The 22,751-nt window shown below is 29.7% G+C and overlaps 1 protein-coding gene across 1 annotated transcript in view; it reads left to right on the plus strand.

Annotated features, from left to right (window-relative positions):
- The window catches only part of LOC113559771 (tyrosine-protein kinase transmembrane receptor Ror-like), a 46,901-nt gene extending 32,029 nt beyond the window's left edge, over window positions 1-14,872 (plus strand). The window contains exons 2-10 of the mRNA XM_026965519.1: window positions 2,450-2,605; window positions 2,672-2,811; window positions 6,089-6,253; window positions 7,975-8,152; window positions 9,176-9,337; window positions 11,285-11,406; window positions 11,913-12,086; window positions 12,148-12,306; window positions 14,432-14,872. Coding sequence (XP_026821320.1) covers window positions 2,450-2,605; window positions 2,672-2,811; window positions 6,089-6,253; window positions 7,975-8,152; window positions 9,176-9,337; window positions 11,285-11,406; window positions 11,913-12,086; window positions 12,148-12,306; window positions 14,432-14,752 — 1,577 coding nt within the window. The 3' untranslated portion in view covers window positions 14,753-14,872. The remainder of the gene's footprint in view (window positions 1-2,449; window positions 2,606-2,671; window positions 2,812-6,088; window positions 6,254-7,974; window positions 8,153-9,175; window positions 9,338-11,284; window positions 11,407-11,912; window positions 12,087-12,147; window positions 12,307-14,431) is intronic.
- The last annotated feature ends 7,879 nt before the right edge of the window (window positions 14,873-22,751 follow it).

The raw sequence follows: 22,751 nt of genomic DNA on the forward strand, positions 1-22,751 counted from the left end.
TTATTAAGCTAACTCTTTAACGCACAGCATCCTTTCCGTATATGTATCTGTATTACAGTTACCACACTGCGGGTAACTAACGATGTGCTTACGAGGGAAATGTGGGAGAAATAATATTTTTTGATTTTCTTTCATGAGTATTGTACGTACCATTTAGTTGCCATTAAAATCAATAAATTAATTTGTTCAGTCAATGGTATTTATGAACACTAAATATGGTATTAGCCTTATGATATGATATTGATAAGTAGAAACAAGTATAGATGAGTTTATTGAAGAACTATGCCTTAAAAAAAAAACGAGAAGTATATTGTTTTAATTTAAAAAAATATACATATAAATCCAAATTTATTTGGCCACTAACAGTTCAATTTTCCATATTCCCCCCTTCTCCAATCACCAAAATCCCAAATATGATCCGATGTTGATAACTATATGATACAACAGCGGACAACACACTGCGGGTTCATTTGGTACACATTAATATTAATGCTGCTGTCGCTACATAGTATTGATTCCGTTCTACATTTTTCATTATATCAGGCACCTATTAAAAAACACTAAAATATTTACTGTTCTGATACTTCTCCGTCTAAAGGTTATTCTATTTTTATGCTTTATATCAGTATTTGTATCGAATCAATGTTTACCAGTTTGTATATTTATAGTGTTTTCGTTGCTTGGCGTTCGCATAAAATGTAATATAAATTTAATAGAAGTTCATAAAAATATGCTGAACTTTTATGGTTGCGTCCAAGTACAATAACGGGAATAAAATGTTCATAGTATATATATTTCATTAAATTGATTTACAAAAAAATAATATATATCCGCGTCGTTAAAATCCAAACAAAAATTTACTCTTTTCAATAATAATATTCGTACCATAATATTATTGCAGGCAACGTCATAATATTATTAGACGAACTATTATTATTATTTGCGAGGGAAAATATGCGTGGTACATATGAATAACGGTAGTACGTCTAATATAATATTGTACGTGCCTGCAACGAAACCGTCAAAAGAAAAAAAAAATGTATTCCTCAATCAGCGTTTTGTAATAGCTCGTGCCTAGCGTTCTAAAAAAACCGTACAAAGTACTAGGTGACATGTTGGTCGTCTTAAAAAAACGGTCAGCAAGTTCAATAGTCCGGTGTTCCGTTTTTTATCGCACGGTTTCTCGAACGAGTTGTCGTTTATAATAATATTCTAATGCCAAAGTCAAAATCGTATCACATTTAAAACACAATCTGCCGTCATCTGACATCAGTCTATACGAAACCATTTAGATTGCATATTTTAATATCTCATACGTCGGTTTATGTTATGCATTTTGGAAAAAAATAAATTGCAATATTCATAAATTAACCGTTCCTCATTGGCGTCAGACGTTTCTGCGGTGCATCACAAATTCACTACACAATAATAATATTATATAATTTATCGTTCTGCATTGCGTGCGAACAACGCGATAGAACGGCTTTTGTTAGACTACTCGAAATCTCACTGATGTGTACAATAATATACGAAATAGGTAAACGCGTAGAAAAATATATCAATAACGACGATAAATAAACGCATATATATCATAATTATGTATACATATAATACATGTATAATAGGCACACTCGCGCCCTTCACGATCACATCGAGTTAACCCTCTTCACGTGCACGTTACGCGATTACAAGTAAACAAGCGTTTTATGACCACTTTGAAATTACAGTCGGTAATCCGACTCTTGTCTGTCTACACGGCGTTTGGCTCTCCGTAGAATAAACGTAGATCCGTCATTTTAATACGTCGGCGTCCTCTGTGTACGGTCGCGTTCCTTTGATGTCTTTTAGGTACGGCTCAAAACACATATGGCCGACGCACGTCTTTGCGCTTTCTTCTCACGATTACGCACACCTAGGGTAATGTATGATACAATAACGTACATTTGATGTCGAAGACCCGAGGGCCGGGGGGCTAGGCGTTAACGAGTTTAAAAATTAAAATCGAGTCGAAATACGTTTGCGTTCGTTTTTAATGAACTCGCCGTATTATTATTGACACACGAATGGATAATTAAGAGTAATAATTATGATAATAATAAAAAGGTTACTATTTTTGTCGTCAACGCCGACCACGGGACTTGACTAAATCAATACAAGCGAATTTCTTACGTACTTCTATGTCGTGTCAGTTGATAGGATACCGTAAAAATTCGTATATACGTCGTCGTATACTATCCTGACATACCTTTTATATTTTTCTCAAACTTCAAAGCTTGAAAAGTCACATTTACTATTTAGAATTAGCTTTTTAATTATTTTTAATACGATTTAAAATCATTGATTTCGGTTTATTTATTTCATGTGATATGGTAACGAGTTAAGAAAGTTAGTCGACTACCCTCGATGTATTGTACAACATTGTAACTAACGTAAGGGTTTCGAATTTCAGCGGAAAGTGGCCGTCGATTCGGATCTTGCGTCGAGAAGAGACCGTGCGGGTATGAAGCGGCTTGTCGGCAATTGAGCAACAATTATTATTTGTGCATATGTCCACAAGATTTGAGTGAACCCACCGAAGACTTGAAATGTCTCACGAGAAAGACAGGTAATATATTTTTTTAAGTCGCATTATTTTCCTGTTGATTTTTATTGTGAACCATCGTATGTATAGTGCCGGTGGCTCCGAAATCGTTTGTAAACTTGAGCATCAACAAAAACGAGCATAAACCATTAGAAACAATGTTTCATCCGTACACGACCACCAGTCATCCATTCAAGACCACGACGAACTTTACGACACCGTATTCTCCCGTGAGTATATTATAACATTATGACTGAATGATATTTTTTAGCATACATTGTATTTTTAAAAAACAAAATAATTTGCAATTTTACTCGTGATTTTGACAAATTTCACACTTTAAATGTTATACTTATGATAATGAGTATTTTTAAATTTTTTTGTACGGGATATGATTTAAGTAAATATAAAACGTTTTTATTTATGCAGCATTTTTAGAACATATAAATTTTTAGCAGGTTTTAACTGAATATCAATACACGTTCTGATTATCTTCTATATTGTATAATTGTTTGTCGTCACTCCTACCTTGCAGAAATATGTTTTTAAATACCGATATTTTATTATTTTATTTTTTGTTACCTACATGACTGCGTTATTATAAAACCAATAAATTATCGTATTGAATAAAAACAACAATAACAAATAAATGTGAATATCCGGAAACGTATCGGAATAATTGGCCAAATCAGATTAAAAAAAATAATAAAATCTGGTTGGAAAAAAGTTTCTGATGGGGGAAGTATTATGATAACTGATTGCTAATATATATATGTATTGTCGTGTCCGTAAAATATGCAGTATAAAAAATAAATAAAAATATTTGCCGAATAAATTATGTTTTTCTATCACGATTTCACCATAAAGGAAAAAAAATCGGCGAAAGGGTTGTAAAATAATATTTGATTACCAATTAATGTTTAATATTTATAATATTATACATCGTGATTTTTGTTAAGTTGAGCACTATTGAATTAATCGAAAAGTATTTACGTTTTTGACAATTTCGATTTTTCATAATTTTTAAATCGCCACAAAATCGAACACTTTCCTGTAAAAAGAACCACCGTCTTGCAGTACATTAAACGAAAAAAACTCGATTTCTTTTATACAATCTAATAATATTCTGCTTTGAAAATAATTACTTAATTTTCGTCTATTATATTATATAGTTTTCAGAAACGTTTAATGAAAAATATATTGTTTTCGTCGGGTACGACTCTAGTACGTCATACTCTATACATTATAATATTATCATACTTACAGTAAACGCAATATTGCGTATGCTTTATGATACAAAAAAAAAAAAAAAAAAAACAAATAAATTAATAGTTTATAACCGCAAATGAATGATTTGTGTTCGGCTTATAAGAAATAATGTTTTTATCATCTTGGTGTACGCAGAAAAATCCAGTCGACGTTTCACCGGTTTTAAATTAGTTCTGTGAATTCAGTTCTCGATTAAAATGATATTTTATAGACTGTTGATTGTGATATTGGATATATATATATATATATATTAGAGTACCCCGTCATTGTATCTGACAGACTTGTTTGTGTATCGAATACATAATGAATAATAGATAATGGTATAAATATTTATCGTAATAAGTTTTCGGAGACAATCCGGAGTACCGGGTATAGTGTTCTTTCAAATTTCTGCTTGAAAAAAAAAAATAGTCAAAAACTTTAAACAATATTTTTTCGAGAAAAGCGGATCACATACAAAAAAAATATAATTCTAATGACTTTCGAGATAAACATTGTGTGTGTGCGGACGGTCGTAGTCAATATAAACCGAGAAAAAAAACCGTTAATGAAAAATAAATCAAGGAAAAAACTACAGTAAATTAATAATAATATTTTTTACGAGCACGTCGACATCCTCTTTGTAAATATTATTAAATCCATCGTACACAGTTATTATGCGAATTTCGCTGAAGCTTGCGTACTGTGATTATCGGTTTCGACGTTCATTCTACCACGCTCATATTCGTATTACCCATAGAACACTAGGGCTAGGATTTCTATGCAGTGAGAAATTGTAAAATATGCAAAAACAATTTTTTTTTTAATATTAGTTAATGTTATTACACGCTATTATTAAATCGTGTATTTTTAAATTTTAAAATGTAAACGACCGGCGATTAAATCGAAGATTTATATTGGCTGAAACTATTTTCCACGTCACACGACGTTTTTGGAGCATATTTTAATTACGCGATTTGTGCTGGATTTAAAGTAATATTTACATTTTTTTCTTCCGTTTAAGAATCACCGTTTATAATGATAAAATTTTTTTGAAATGTTTTAAATCCCTTATTCTTCTTTAGTATTAAGTTAATTTTAGTTTAAATAGGTAGTATATTTACAATAATTCGACAAATAAACCAATAATTATAGACGTTTATTAAATAAATACCATATAAAATTAACAGGATTCTCAACAATTTATATATAACATGCAATTATATGCATTATGTTCGAAATATGCAAAAATATGAAAAAAAAAAATCGTACTATTTAATCAAGAATAAGCCGAATTGTGGACATATCTGCACAACCAATACATATGGACTCAAGGAAAATAACATGAAAATGCATAGAAATCCTAGCCCTAGTTATCACTGAACGGCGTCACACAGTGGCGAAAGCGATATCACGGTTTTTAGTAATACTTTGTAGCTGGTACATTATTACGGTATATTACTGTATATTCCCGAAACGCGCAAACGCTCTACGTGCGCGAGGTCGTCAGGTATCCGAAAGAAACGAGTCGCAAATAATAATTTATTGAGTTTCCGCGGCGAATCGCGTTCGGATAGACAGACGATCTTAATATATTATTATCATTGCCGATCGTCCATCATGTTCAGTGGTGTATTGCTAAAAACATTCGTGGGTATACGCCTTCTAGGTCTTAGTTGTCAGTGATATACCTATAACACCTATAACATTGAATCAAAAAAAAATTTTTCTCGCTTCGCTTTAATTCACTAACAACCTTTATTCTAATTATCAGTATCACTTTGACCAAACAAAAACTTAAAAAAATTAGTACAGTCTAAGAAATTAGAATGGTTACTAACTGCCAATAACTTGATGATTGGTGCACTAATCATGATTGCTAGGGCCCGGAACTTGATACATTTGCATCTTTTTTTCTAATGATTACATTCGAGGCTCGTCTTTACAGAAATTTAATTCATGAAATATAGAATTTAATGGTACAGTTTTCATTTTGCATTTTTTTGCATTTTTAGGGAATTTTATACTTTAAGGTCATTTATGTAGTATTTTTAGTGCATTTTATTTATTTTTGAAAATTTTAACAGGTATACGGGGCTGTACGGCCGTATACCCGCGTATCGTCGTTTATTTAGAGAGTATATGCTAAAAAATAAACTAGAGAAGTAAGTATACGCCGTATACCTCCGTATACCCCCCAATACACCACTGATCATATTATTATAATGTTATTCACGTATGCACTCCGTTGTTTCGCAGGCCAGGGAGTCGGACGTCGGCGTAATGGGTTATAATTTTAAAACGGACAAGGTAATGTTAACGACAGTGCCGATATCAGGGCTCGTGTTGTTGGTGTTGGCAATATGCGTTTGGTGGACTCGTAAGTGGAAACGCTGTTGCAAGAAGAAGAGAGTCGTCAACCACGTGAGTATCGGTGGAGTTCGCCGCGGTATAGGCGCGCGGACCTACAGCTATATAATATATTATTATAACTATACAGTATAGGCACACTGCATTGGTGTTGCCATTCATTTTTTTGAGAGTATACTAATGTCGTTAAATATAAACACTTAATACAATAAGAATATTTTTCTTATGGTCTATATGAGTAAAGCTGGTAAAGAGCGTGTCAATAATATGGAAAAAAAATTGAGATTGAGAGCATATGCCGTATACCCATAATATTGAAAAAAAAATCTTGAGAGTATACCCTATGGGAACACCCGGGCACACATACTGTATGCGCCACACGGTGCTAAAAGTGTTACGGTATCGCAATCACAAGTGGCGTGGTGGTGGTGGGGGGGGGGGGTGCGGAAGAGGAGTATTTGAGTGTTCATATTTTAATTTTATATATCAAATACTAATAATTATGCTATGGTGACACGACAAAAGGGACTGAGCGGACGCGACTTATTCTATTGGACGGATAAATACATATTCCATTCATTGCGCGTGCGCAAAACCAGCTGTGACCATTATTATGACGACAATTTGAATTTTAAGTTTATGGTCTAAGCAACACTTTTATATTTTGTCTTCCCTAATAAAGGGTCTAAACGACAAAAATAGGGAACAAACGACATTAGCACAATTTGTATGGAACAAGCAACGTTTATGCGCGACGTGCTTGTAACCGATTGTTTTGTACTATCATATAGTATTTCTAAATATATTTTGGTAAGCATAAACGCTAAAATGATTGAAAAACTTGATCAAATTGCCGTATACACGTAAAAATTATAACCGAAAGCCATTTGAAAATATGAATACACATTAAGGATACATACAAAAAACAAGTATTCTATAAAATGACAAAATGTCCTATTCTTACCGTGAAAATTTATTGCTTATCAAAAAAAAAAAAAAAAATTAAATCGTCAAACAAAGTTGTTTGGCTTTCCTGAAAACTACGAATTATGTCGCTTAGACCCTTTTCCCGCAGTGAAACCCGAATTCGCAAATCGAACTTTTTGTTCGATAACTCAAAAGTGCAAAATGAATTTGCGCTTTTGTACCTTGGTAGTGGGGTAAAAGCGCAAAAATAAATTGTATTACCTGATACAATATCAATATATTACCTACCTAACGCGCGACTCTCGACGCTTACTATATTTCAAATTTAATTTTAAGGTGCCTATACTTATTATTATATTTATTATATAATTTTATTATACTTATGTATTTATTCATGATACTTGTTTAACTAGTTTAAAATAATAAGTATTCAAAATTATATTTTTATTTCTTATTGATTTTTTGAACTAATTTTAACATCACTGTAAATGTTTAATTTAATATTAATAATAACTATGGTTTTAATAAAATATACTTTTTTTTCATAAAATGGTTTTGCACTCATGGGTTAATAAAAAGGTAATTTTTTTGCGCTTATTGGTTCCTTATTTTTGAGCTTTTGGGTTGCGTTTGGGCTACAGCCTTTTGCCGTGTCGCCATCGAATACCGTCATAGAAGTCTGCGGTTGCGGTTCCGCAAACGCGTGGGTATACATAGTTCAATGTAATATTATGTTTGTACACTGTATGTTATAACAATATGCGCGTACTCTGTCGCATATAAGAATATCTACTATAAAATGTAATCTATACAGTATGATATCTACGACCTCGCGTTTATCTGTTTAGTCACCTGTGGTGTCCCTGGTAAGAGGAGTGATCCAGGAGGACAGTTACACGATGAACCCGCAATACGCCGCGCCCTCGCCCGTTGCTCAAGACACTATTCTCATACCGTATCTGAGTAAGACCTGTATATCGTCGATGGTGGAGATCGGACAAGGATTTTTCGGGAAAGTGTACAAAGGTAATGTTTCACTGAGCGGTGGTTACCTTAGCACCGGTACTCTAAACGTATTTGGATCCCCGACGGTGATGTTGATCGTGCAGATGATAAACATTTACAAAAAACTAAAAATAATTGTATATTATACTAATGTTTGTATCACTCATATAGACGTAGATAACGATAAACACGCAAAACCTTTGAGTAATAGTAATCCCATTACACACAAATACATATTTTTATTCAAATTTATAACCGCGTATTTACCGAAGAATATCAAAGAAAAATCCGAGAAAAATTAAAACGATACGAAACATTTTTTTTTTCAAGATTTAAGATTAATCTATAGATAAGGATATATCTGTCTTAGTTATAACTTTACCATACGCTTTACCAAGATTAAACGAAAGATTAACTAAGTTGGATAAGTCTCGACACTGAATTCCCAGATACGTCGACTATCGATGCTCTGAAAAAACCATGGAAAACTACGTAAACTTGAAAAAAATCCAAGTCAAAAAAAAATGTGAATTTCAAAAATGGAATTATTTGATTTAACTCGATAACACATAAAACGTATTTAGAAATATTAACATTTCTCGGCAAATAATAATTAGTATAGTTTTATACAGTACATACTATGACGTTACTACATAATACCACAATAATATATCGTTTTTACAACTTTTGATATCGTGTTTTTTTTTTTTTTTGAATATTAGGATTTTAGACATCAAATATACGTAAAAATTATAATATTCTAAAGAGCCATTTAGTATGACGCTATAGAAAAGCATATCAACGATTTTTCTCGCATTCGGTATGGCACGTTAAAAAATCGATCCCAAAAACCGCCGAGAAATATTTAAAAATAACATTTTACTACAGTTAGATTATTATGACATTTTATAAGCGACCGGAACGAAATATTAGCTAGAAAGTCGTTGTTGTTTGTCGAACGCTGAAAAAAAATCTCACCAACACACTCGCACATTATCGTTGCTGATACCGTTGTAATTACCAATGCGGTTATTGTCCACGCAGGGGTCCTCCAACAAACCGACGGCAAGTACGAAACGGTCGCCATAAAAGTGCTGAAGGATCACACCAACTTGGAGGCCAAAGAAGACTTTATGAGGGAAGTAGAGATAATGACATACTTCAGGCATCCAAATATCTTGACACTGATCGGAGTCTGTCCTCAAGGTAATATTATCACGTTATTATACTCGTTTCATATTGACAACGACAATAAAATAATATAATATTATAAGTTTATGATTTCGGTGATGATGATGATAATAATAATAATAATAGTGTTACAACCCAGTGGCAATGAAATATATATTTTTCGTACAACCCGTCATAAATATTTTCGAATTATTATTATGAATATTTTTTATTCATTCGAAATTAATAATATGTAATTAATCTAGATTTGTGCATACCGTTAATTTAAAATAAATATCAAAGTAATGCTTCATATATCGGTAGAGAAGCTATAATATAGCTGTTAATGATACTATGGAATGATTGGAGAGGGTGAGATGGTTCACGATCCCTCAAAACAAAAATAAAAAATTCAATATAAATACGTAACTTATAACTGTGGAATTACACATTCTATATATGACATATTATAATATATAATTTTAAAAATAGTGCGATCTTTTATTTTGAGTTTTGTGTTTTTTTTTTGTACTATAGGCTATGTTGATTATTGAAGGGCTCGTATTCAAGTACAAATTACTCAAAATATATTATATAGGCTTTAAGGTTGTTAAAAGTTTAAACGCGCAGGGGAAATACGAGTTGAGAGTGAAACAATTTACTTCATTTACAGTTCATATAATATATATACGTATTACGTTATACACCACCTGTAATATATAGGTAGGTACTATATATATGAGCACTCGAACTTTAAACAACCATTTTGGGTATTAATCAAAACTTGTTATCGCGTTTGTCAAAAGTTTGAGGTGTAAAGTTCAACTAAATTTTCCTTTATTATAGCTATTTTAAAAAGGATATACATACTAAAATAATAGTAATAATAGAAGTGGATATTTCATTGAATGCAAAATATCAAATAATATTATTAACGGTGTTAAAAGCAATTATTTTGCTTGTCGAATAAAAAAAACAACATAATTACAAAGATTAATTCATCCAATGAATACGAAATTTCAATAACCGCATCGAACGCACATATTCATAAAAGTAATAGCACCTGACAAAACCTAACAAACGCATTGGCAAAGACGATCAATTTTTATGATTTTGTCGATTTGTTTTAATCTGAGCAGTACATATTTTTAACATTAATTTTTATAGATCTTTCAAAAATAAAAATAAATAGTTTTATAATTCATTTATTATGATATTAAAATCGTAGATAATTAATAGTTCAATATTTTGTTTGACTATAGTTTTATTCATTATATTTTTTTCTGAATTAATAAAATATATAGTTACGGAAAGGTGTATGATAATTATTATATTCGAATGATTACGAACATCATAAATTATTGCTGCATTTTTCATTATAATATTCATACTTTATTTGTATTTAAAAAAAAGTTTAGATCGTAAAGTTTCATTATAAATTGCTTAACTCTCGCCTTAATGCATTTGTATTTAATAAAACATTATGTTCTACTAAATATTGATTTTCCGTATCCATTTGGTTTACTTTACGATTGCATCTACTGTTATCTTAGGTAACCAAACTTTGAATGTTTAATCGTTTGCGTTAAATAAACCGATTCACTAACCTAATGTAATAACTAAAATAAATCAAGTATGTAACCTAATAGATACTATACTATGTAAACGATATTAATATGTCTATTGTAAATATCTACCGATAGAAGGCAATATATTGTATTATCAATACTTTAATACTTTGTAATTTTAATAAACCGTAAAAAGATTCACTTCTGTTTAGATCGTAACAATTTAATTATAATGTTAAACTAAAAATTCATAATAATATGTTAAAATGTTAGTATACTTTATATAAAATATACTTTAAAATTGTCTATAACAATATACTCGTAAATATATATATATATATATATTGTAACGAATCGTTTTTAATGATCATGAATGTAATTAATGCATTTTTATGTATACCTTTTACTTGATTAGAAGACAAATGTTCACCGTGGATGGTATTCGAGTTCATGGCGTATGGAGATTTAACTGAAGTATTGAGAAACAGCAGTGACCAATTTTCAAATTATTCTGAACATTTGCCAGTTTTGGATAAAGTAAGTGTAAACGAATTATTAAACTATGTTTGAAAACTTAAATTTATTCTTATTGTTAATATTATATCTATGCTACCAACGACATTAGTAAGTATATAATACATCCAAAATAATAATTTTTTTAAAATTTTGTACGTACCCAACTTAAACATTGTATTCAAATTTAATGAGTTTAAAATTGGTACACTGTTCATATGATAGGTTATTTGTAAGATATAAATAATACAATATAAAAAAAGATATAAATCTAAAAACTCTATTTTGAGTAGATAATTTAGATCTTAGGGTCTAGAATGTAACAGTTATACTTGGCATAACCTTAGATGGTATTTTAATTCTTAGATGGCATCTTAAGAAACTTAATGTAGTGTTGTTGGTCCGTTGATCGTATTTATGTCAAATGTTTTATTATTACGTTGGTAGTTATTGAAAGCTGTGCTTGAATAAATGATGAATATTTAATTCCTATGCAGAGGGTCTTCATATATCAAAATGTTATGTTTAAGGAAGCGTTGTTGGTGATATCCTTACAAATATCGGCGGGCATGAAGTACTTGGCGAGTCAACGGTTCGTCCACAGAGACTTGGCGTGTAGAAATTGTTTAGTCGGCAGCGATCTGACTGTGAAAATCGCCGATTTTGGAATGAGCCGGGACATTTACACCTGCGACTATTACAAAGTACGAGACGCCCTAATAGCGCAGCGAACACGACATTAATTTTTTATCTCGTCTTTTTCAGGTCGGAGGATCCCGATTGCTTCCCGTGAGGTGGATGTCACCAGAGAGCGTTGTTTATGGGAAATTCACGTTGGAATCAGACGTGTGGTCATTCGGTGTCGTGTTGTGGGAAATCTATTCACTGGGAAAACAGCCGTATTACGGTTATTCGAATGACGAGGTAAACAATTTACAATTATTATCATGTCGATAAATAAGGGTATATGTACATATAGTGTAACGTATATAATTACACTATATTGTTATGTGTTAATAATAAATTACGCTTAGAAAACATTTTCGACTAAACATACAAACGGGAATATAGTAAAGTTATTGTTATTGCATTTGTCCATCGAACGTTTCCGGCTTATAAATTACAGCTGCAGTAATTATAATAGGTAATATTGTTCGATTATTTCGACGTGCTTGTTCCGAAGTCGCAAATATTTTAATGTGCTCGAAATAACAGCAAACAGTTGAAGATTTTATACAGTGGAAAAAAATTGAATAATTTTAAAAATTGTCGAGCATTATTGGGTGGGCGATATGGATGTATACGGCGTAAGATAGGCAAATAGAACGTAAGCATTGCTCAATGGTCATAGAAGTATGCTCATATATTATTATATACGAGCAATGTGTATTCTGCGTATCGTACATAAAAATAATAATAATCGCATCCAATTTATCATTTATTATCACGAAAATGGCAAAGAAAAAAAAAAACAACAATTACAACCATAAATCGTGATCACCTTTATACATATTAATCATAGACGATTACCTATTTAATTAGAAACGAAGTGACCATACCTACTACTTTTTCAGTCTTATAATATATTGCTTACAACGACAAGAAACCGGAACCTACTACATAAATACGATAATATTTTAGGAAAATTCGAAATCGAACAACCTATGCGTATTGCACTAGAATAAGTTTATGTATATTATTATGACACGGTGAGTACTCAATGTTCCGCAAAGGTATACCAGATATAATCACCGGCTTTAGATGCGATGTTAAATGCTTGGCGTGAAATTAATAAATTATGCAACAATCACTATTATTTATAAGTTCACGATTATACGTCACTCAAGACGCATGAACAGTACACACGGGTTGTACTGAAACTGACATTTAAGTAACGTTTGACGCTAAACATTCCATATAGTATTCTATACAATAATATATTAAATATTATATCGTATTGCGTATTTGTATGTGATGTGAATGTCATACATTAATGCAATTTTACTGTATCGTACTCGAGTATTACTGTAAATTTGTTGGCACCTATGTACAGAGTGATTCGCTAAGCACGTAGACTAGCATTTATTCCTTTAATAATCAATTTATTCCAAATACAATTTTTACGATTTGTATTTATATTAAAGATTAAAATTTGATATTGTTGACATTTTTTTATCTACCTATTAAGGAGTCTTGTGATGATACAAAATTTTGTTTTTCAAATGAGAACCCACTTTTTTTTTTTTGTAAATTATTTAGTGGATATTTTTTCGGAAATTTTTGATATGGATATGTAAATAAAAATTCGAACGAGTAGTTTTTAGATTATAAAAAATTTATTCTAAGGATTTAAGTATCAACTTAAAAATGGTCTTCGAAAGATTTGAATTAGATTTAGTATTATGTTTGGAACATTTTAACAAATTATAAATATTGATTGATTAGGTAATATAAAATATTAAATGTTCAAAATTCTATTTATAGTCCTCATATATTCAAATTCATTATACTTAGTACACAAAGTTTAATAACTCTAAAACTACTGGTTTAAATTTAAATTATGATATTATACAAATTCAAGAAAAAATATCCTTTTATAATTTATAGTTTACAAGAGGATTATTATTAAATAATTAATATTTGATAAACCGAAGTTTTCATTTTCACCGAAAATTCTTTAAAAGCAGTACAAAAATATCTTATGATCTTAAAATATATTTAAAAATTCTAAAAATCAGTTATTGATTAACCATAATATTATCAAAAAAAAAAAAAAAACATATTATAATACATCACGTAATTATTAGTGCTGTTTTGATAAACTTTAGAGCAACTGTTTGATGCACTCGATATTTTTTGTGTTCATCCGACTGTAATGCGTATTATTTATTGCAAAAAAAAATATCCATAATATTTGCTATACTATATTTTGTTAGATACACATTGTTTGAAGTTATAACTTACCGCTAATGTTCGAAGTATCGGTGTTTCCGTTTCGACTCGGTCGACGTATCTATACCAATTGTTGAGTAATTTTGTTATTGTTTAGGTTTTAAAGCTGATTCACGATGGCGTGTTATTGGACATACCGCTGAACTGTCCTCCGGTTATATGCGTGTTGATGAACGGATGCTGGAAAAGTGACCCCAAAGAACGTTTGAGATTCATCGACATACACGAGCGTTTGAAAAACGTCACCAAACGTCCAGAACTGGACAGTCCGTTGCCCAGGCCACCCACCTTGCCGGTGATCGTTGATCATTTGAGCTTGAGAAAAATGCCTTCCGAAGAACTTTTGGACGTCGACGATTACCTGCAGCCCGACGAACAACGCGTCCCTGTAGATTACATTATGCCATATCCTGCATAAACTTTGAATTGTTCCTTTTGCTATAATAATATTACATTATATTATTACGCAAGTCGCTAATACTCAATAAGTATAAGATTTCGATAAAGTAAGTTTTAGATATATATACATTGGTTATACTGTTTTATAACATATACTTACATTTTTTTTTTATACATATCTATTCATTTATTGGAGTTTTTTTTTTTTTTTTTTTTGATTTAGTATTTTTTCGATGTACAAGAGTTTTAAACTGATTTTTATAAGTAAAATGTAATGTATTTTAATGACTTTGAACATCATTAGTATAGTGTATAGACATTATCTTTAATGAAATATTATGTTGTAGTTATTGTATTCTTAAAAAACACATCATTTAATGCATTTTTAAATATTAATTATTATCACAGCAATTAATAATGTTTAGTAATCAGTAGTAGCCGTAACAATTATTAGGTAGTGAACTGCGCATGTTACTTACTGTTGTTAAATAATAACAATAATAAATTAGAATAACACTAATAATTGGCATTTACGTAATAAGCGATTTTCATTTTATATTTAATTTAGTTTTCAAAAAATTTTGTATTGTATGAATTATAGTATCATAGCATTCATAGCGTATAACAAAATAGAACTGTGCAGTGATATTACATTAGTTTTGTACCAGTTACACAATAGTTATTATACCTATCTTGATTTTGTTGGATCATTATATCATAATATGAATCATCTATTAATTAGCTTAAAATCAAATAAATCATCTATTGTAATCAGCTTAAAATTAAATAAATAATCTTTGTATTTATTACATATCGGTTTTTTTATTTTATTGATATTGCTTTAAAATCTATTATTATTTTGAGTTTCACGTACACGAATTATATGTACGGATTATTGTTTTATTTGGTATAGTTCACCGCCGTTTTAAGTCATTACAGGTTACTGGAATCGAAAAGTCGGCACTCAGCACGAAAAAGAAAGTCAAAATATGACTCAAAGTAGGCCAAAACATATCGGTTTACTCGAAAATGCTTGATATGTTTACGAACAATATTTTAAGGCGGTTACTTTGCTTGTAGTTTCCCACTATTCGTTCTATCGAAAAACTACGTATTGAACCGTGCGCATTCAATTTATAATTTTATCGAGGAGCTAAATGAAAATCTTCAAGCTTTTTATAACCAGATAAAATGTATAAAAAGTACGAAGAAAAAGCATTCATCGTCGTGCAACGTGCCACAGATTCGATCTAAGTATATCTATAAAAAGGGATGCGAAACAGTGCAGACAGGATACTAAATAAAACGGCACACGTCTCATTTAATGACAGTGTATCGTTATTAACGAACGTAAGTACCTATACACATACCTAATCGGAATAAAAAATACAATTTATCTCACTATGAATTTGATTTTTCGTCTTTTCGATCAAATAATTATTCACATAGTATTATTTCGTACGGTCATACACAATATATATATATATATATATATACTGTAGACGTATCATTAGAACAAATTAATAGTTTCGACTGCGTTGCTATAATATTTATGTTCGCAGTCGAAATTCTCGTGAGACTACGTATATCTTTAACTAAAACGTATCTAATTATCTGTTATATCAAGTGGTTAAAGAATATCGTCCTGGTAAACATCGTTAAAATATACTTCGGGTACAAAATCCTAAACTCCCGCAGGAATTGCCCCATTGAATTCACAAGTCTTGCAGGATATACGAAGTACGCGTATGATATGCGACATCTGAGTAGGTAACTGATTTTACCTCGTCGCTATAAAACGTCTAAGCCAGCAGCTGTAAAATCCAAGGACGCATAAATAAACCGTAAACAAAATAAAAATGTATATTTTATTCAATCGAGACAGGTGTAATGTACATTGCGCGAAGTACGCATATACCCTATTACTTACATATAATAATAAATTGCTCACAATATAATTTATGATTTCTGTGTCGTTCTTTTCGCGTACCTACGCTTGTGTACACGTTTAAACCTTACAAGTTACAAAAAAGCGGGGGAAAAAAATAAAGCTATACGTGTATTATATTAAATTTGTATGCCGCGAAGCCGGTATAGTTTGTTATTGTTTGCAAAGATATCTTTGTTGTCAGCCGTACTAATAAGACTTACAAGTTGGTTCGATATAATTAATTTCGAATAATAAAATGAGCCGGCGAGCTGTGTATAGTTTACTTTTTTATTCCGTATACGCTTTGTGCAAAACTTGTAAATATGGCGAGGAACCCGGTATAAGGAAAAAAAAAAAACTCGCCGATACTAAAATAATAGTATACGCTAAACGTTATCTTTAGATTCAAATAAACGCAATAAAGATAATAAACCCTAATAATAAAGTATTATTTGCGATCGAAAATAATTTTTTTTTTTTTTTTTTTACTCAAACAAAAGTACATTCACCGACCGGAAAACATCTATCATTTTTGCTCGACGTATATATTATACGCGTACACATATACGTTTCTGGCGGATAATGGAAATGAATGAATTTAAACGCAATATCCCACAAATGCGAAAGAAATCGATATAATATATATATATAAATATGGGTAGGTACTTCAATCAATTCCAGATGAAACATTTTATTAGAGACCGAAAAAAAAAAACCTCACGTTATGTATAATATACCAATATCGTACTTCACAGAGCCACGACGACGGTATACCGGATCACATATACTTGGTTTTACGCCGTACAGGGGAAATTCGATATAGCCGGAAACGACAAATTTAATTCTAATCAACCGTAACCCAACCCCGCCGAATAAACACAACGTAATAATACATAGGTAGCAAAGCCGGAATCCAACAAGTATAAACAATTCGCGCGGATATATATATATATATATATATGTATGTGTGTGTGTGTGTAATAATATTATGTTAGTGTTTTTTGGACGATGAAATCGTTATTGTCAACTCACGGGCTTCAGCGTATATTATTATCTTTAGTATGGTATTATTATTATTATTATTATTATATGTCACAAGTCTAATCAAAATACGGATTGATGTCAAACTGCAGAACGGTATACACGCCCGTTGAAACGTTTGGCAACCATCGTATCTTTCGCGAGATCACTTTTAATTAATTTATGTTGAGGTAGTAATTAAATGACGAGCTACTCGGGAAATCATATTATTAAAATGCACACATGTGTTATTAATAGTCGAAATACCTACACGAGTTGCCTATGGCAACGAGCTACGCGGGGTCGCTACTTCACTATATAGGTGTGTTTGTAATTCATTTTACACCGCGAACTTAGGATTTCTGAAGTACCTAATAAAAATATGACGGCACCTCGACCGTAGAACGCGCTCGCCTAAACGAATTCAGCACGTCTGCTATATAATTACTTGGTCCACATTCAAATGGACCGCTACGAAAATAATACCGTTCTCGGGACTTACAAATTTGCTTTTCTGAACACCTAATGGTATATATATATATATATATATATATATATATACCTATATATGTATACAAACAGCAGTGTTCGGTCCACGGAAATGGAGCGATAGAAATCGTCGTTTGCGGATGGTGCAATTTTTTAGGATAGTGTACACAATTCACTAATCGATATAAATCAATAATTTAACGGACGATAAAATATATCAGACAAGCTTATAGAGGTTATACTATAATAAAAAAATATAAATTTGTCACTATTATTATAAATTTATAACTATATAATGTGTATCACTACAAAACAACTAAATTTTTTATTTTATGCGTTTATATTCAACTGTGTCAACTGTCAACATTAAAATTTCAGACGCTCATAAAAAAATATGAATGACGCTCAACTTTTTTTCAGTAGGTATAATAAGAATTTATAAAAAAACTTGCTTGTACTAGATTTTTAAGCTTTTTCACTGAGCATACATTTAAGTATATAAAAAAAAACTAAACATTCAAAACATTTCAGAAGTCCATTAATTGTGAATAGAAATAATATTTTGAAAACTTATTTTCTAAATACGCGATGGCATCAACTTTAAAATACCTACGTAATTTGTTTTTTCTTTACAATAAAATAACAAAATACATTTTGTCAAAAATGAGTTTTGCTTATAAATTCCCGTTTTTCTTAATTATTAAAATTACTGAAAGTTTTTAATTTTTGATTCCTGCCCCTCCTCTTTAATAAAGTACCAAGTTTCAATTAGATTAACTTTTTTACCAGAAAAAAAACATTGAAGTATTATGCATTTTTAATGCTCCAATAGACGATTGCAGACAAAAAAAATTTAAAAACACCGTAGAATTTGCTTTGCTATATAGTAAGTCTCAAACGTTTCTCATTGTTGAGTATGTTACTGACTGAATGAAAAGATTTAAATTTAATGATAAATGATAACATTCATCTTATTTTTCATGATATTTTTAATATTTTTGTATTGTTATTAAAATAATTTTTTTTTTTGGTAACAATGTACTCTGAATTATTTTTTTTGTCAAAAACAAATCGACTATATTAGAATATAGTTATTATATTTTCAAATAATGCAATAAAAACTAGCTGGTTAAAAGTACAATTAACGAATCTGAATAAGTCTGTAGTATAATTAATAATTATATAAAATATATACTTAACTTAAATACTTAAAAATTTTAAATATTTAATTGTAAAGTATAAACAATACATTTAGTACGGCTAATTATGAAAATATTCAAATTCCTACGAATAATATTTATAGAATGACATTTATGTAGAAAGTACGAAATACTTTGTATTACATTTTTAACCTTTTTTTTTTTTACACACAACCTTAAAGAAAAAAGAAAAAAGTGAAAAATAAATGGTTACTCGTCTTATAACGTAGCAAAAAACCTACTTGTTAAGTCAAAGGAAATTTGATAGAATCTCATAACCACCAGAGTATGTCCTTATGGTAATAATTTATAAAGTTAGAAATAAAATAATTTATATATTTTTATGATGAATTTTATATTTTTTTAAAACATTTATATAATGTATTACCATTTTTACACATTTTTTCGTCAGCTTTTTCCCGACTATTTTGAAAAATACTTGGAATTTTTTACTTATGTCTCATCAAAGTATCAACTAGATCTTTCAATTTAAAATATGTTTACAATAGAAAATGTAATAATATTATTTTTAGATTTAGCGTGGATTGAGTAATATTAAACTATTATAAAATTTTACAAAAATATGCATTAGATAACATCGTATTACTAACCGTAAATAGTTAAATAGTATTGTAAACTTAAAGTCAATCTAAAACGAACGGTTTGAAAAGTAAAAGAAAATTTCGACAAACATTGATAGATAATCAAAACTTTTCGTAATTTGTTTTTTTGTTATTTTATATTTTAAAATGAATACCTAGTATAAATTTTCACATGTACAAAATTTTAAGTTACTTTAATACATAATTAATTAATAGTATATTATAGTATATAATATACTTAATGGATTACTGTTACTATATTGTATAATATGGAATGAACTCATTCGAAAAAGTTCAAAATGTACTAATGATAATTAATTATGTTAATAGTTTGTATATAAACTCAAATATTTTGGGAATAATTAAACTTTAAAAATAAAGTTCATTAGTTTTGATAACTATAGGACAGTGAAAATATTATATAGGATTTGAAAAATTAACATTATATATTTATTTATTTATCAACAATCTGTTGGTATTTTCGTTTGATGATAATTGTATAAATTTTATTAAATTACTTAAAAATTATTATTCGTCACTTGTTAATGTTTATTTTTGACAACGACACATTCGTTAAAATGTAAAAAAATTAAAATTTGTTATTTTAGAGCTATTAAAACAGCTTGATTAAATTAATTGAAAATTTAACATTACACTTTTATTATTTACGATAGTACTTACCATTCTTAATTAAAATAGCCAAGGAGTTAGATAGGTATATACGAATGTTAAGTGCTAACATACCTTATTTAACATATATATTCTATAATCTAATGGAATACTAAAATGTGAGGTAAGTACCTACCATAAATGTAAGTACTCCTTTCTAACTCTCAACACGAATTTTATTTAGACTAAAATTGCTCTACCATTAACATTATTATAATGCGGTGTGGTTGATATGATTATATGATTATGTACAATGTGATATTTTTCTTTATCAACCTCTTTTTTTTTTTTAAAGTATCACTTGTATCAATATTATAGTTATATGCACAGTATAACAGAATTACAATACATAATGTCGTGACGACTATAAGCATTTTTTTCTTCGTTAAAACACAAATCATATTATTTGTTTTTCATCCAAATTTAATGTCGAACCCACCCGAAACTATCCAATAATATACCACATTAAAGATAACGAATATAAATGTATATATTTTGGGTCGGTGGTGATATTTTAGTAAGCTCGCATTTGAGCAATTTGCGGTGCTACAACTTTCTGTACAAAATAAAATATGTGTGTACGCTCGTTTTACGTAGATACACGATGTTGTACAGCTTTATTAAAATGAAATTTCGTCTGTCGATAAAACTCCACGCAAAATCAATTAACGTATATATTATAATATATAGTGTACAACAATTATTTATATTCATACGAATAATTTGCAAACAAACGCAGCCACGACAACCGCCGCGTGTAGGGTAATGTGTTTGAAAACACATCGCTTATGTAACACGTGCACGTAATATAATATAATAATGATATTTTTATTGTTATTATTATAGTCGCATTCGAAATTAATTCTATAGTTATCAAATAATAAAGATAGAGGAGCCTATATTATATAGGTAGATGGTATCTTTCATCTAACATATTATATTGTTACAAGTGGTAACTTACAACGCGTTATAAAATGATAATTATAAAAGTAATTAAATGAAGATACCAGCATCTCCAGCTTTAAAATTCTACTTAAAACCATCCATATCAATCGTTTTTACATCAATTTTGTATGTTTTTACTTAGAGTACCAATGTCTGTACACATAGCTAAATAGATTATTGACAAAATTTAGCTTGCACTATTCAATAATCCTTACATTGATCTTACTTACATAATATGGTGTTGTAAGTTTGGTTTTAAAAGTATATGCAATTTATTTTACATTAAAGTAATAATAAACATATTATACAGTGATCGATTATCCGCACTACGGACTTAAAAAAAAAATGCATATTTAGTTAGGTATATTATATTTTGATTCAGGACATAGCTATAGGAAAGTACACATATCTAATGATGACGTAATAATTAAGTCATAAAAAATGCTAACGTGTGTGAAGTTGGTCCCTCTCCTTTTTTTTTAACTCAGTGGCGTTATTAGAAATTGGCTTGGGATTTAATTTTTTTTTAATAGAAAACTGTAAACTTTATATCAGTTAAAAAATAAAGTTAAGAACACAATTTTTTATGATATTTTATAGTTATGGAGAATAACTTAATCAGTATATATTCTAGAGCATTAGCTTAACGATGAAATGTAGATTTAGATAGTGATCCAAATCCCGATGTAATAAATAAAACTTACAATAAATGTATTATTCGTATTCATTTGGTTTTCTTAAAATATACACTTAATAAAATGGATTTGAAACCCAAAAAAAAAACTTGTAGTATACATACATAATTTTGTCAAGTGTAAAATAGGTACGCGTAATTATATTATAATGGAACAAGTAACAACTAACAACTTAAACATAACAGTGTTATTACATCACAACATTATATTATGCAGATGTTAATACGAATATATATATAATATATAATTAGAGCTTGGATGTTTATGACCTAAAAAACTCTTAAAAATACATGCAAATATGACACTATAAAATCTATTTTTTATTCAAAATTATATACAATAGGTACGTTTATAATAGATTATTAATAGAATAAGTATAAAATGTTCGTGTGTTCGCGTGAGTTGTGACACTAAAAATATAATACCTTTCTATACGTGTGTTGCATACGCCCTACGGGTGTCTGTAAAA

Source organism: Rhopalosiphum maidis, chromosome 3 (genome assembly GCF_003676215.2).
Source record: "Rhopalosiphum maidis isolate BTI-1 chromosome 3, ASM367621v3, whole genome shotgun sequence".
NCBI classification, from domain to species: Eukaryota; Metazoa; Arthropoda; class Insecta; order Hemiptera; family Aphididae; genus Rhopalosiphum; species Rhopalosiphum maidis.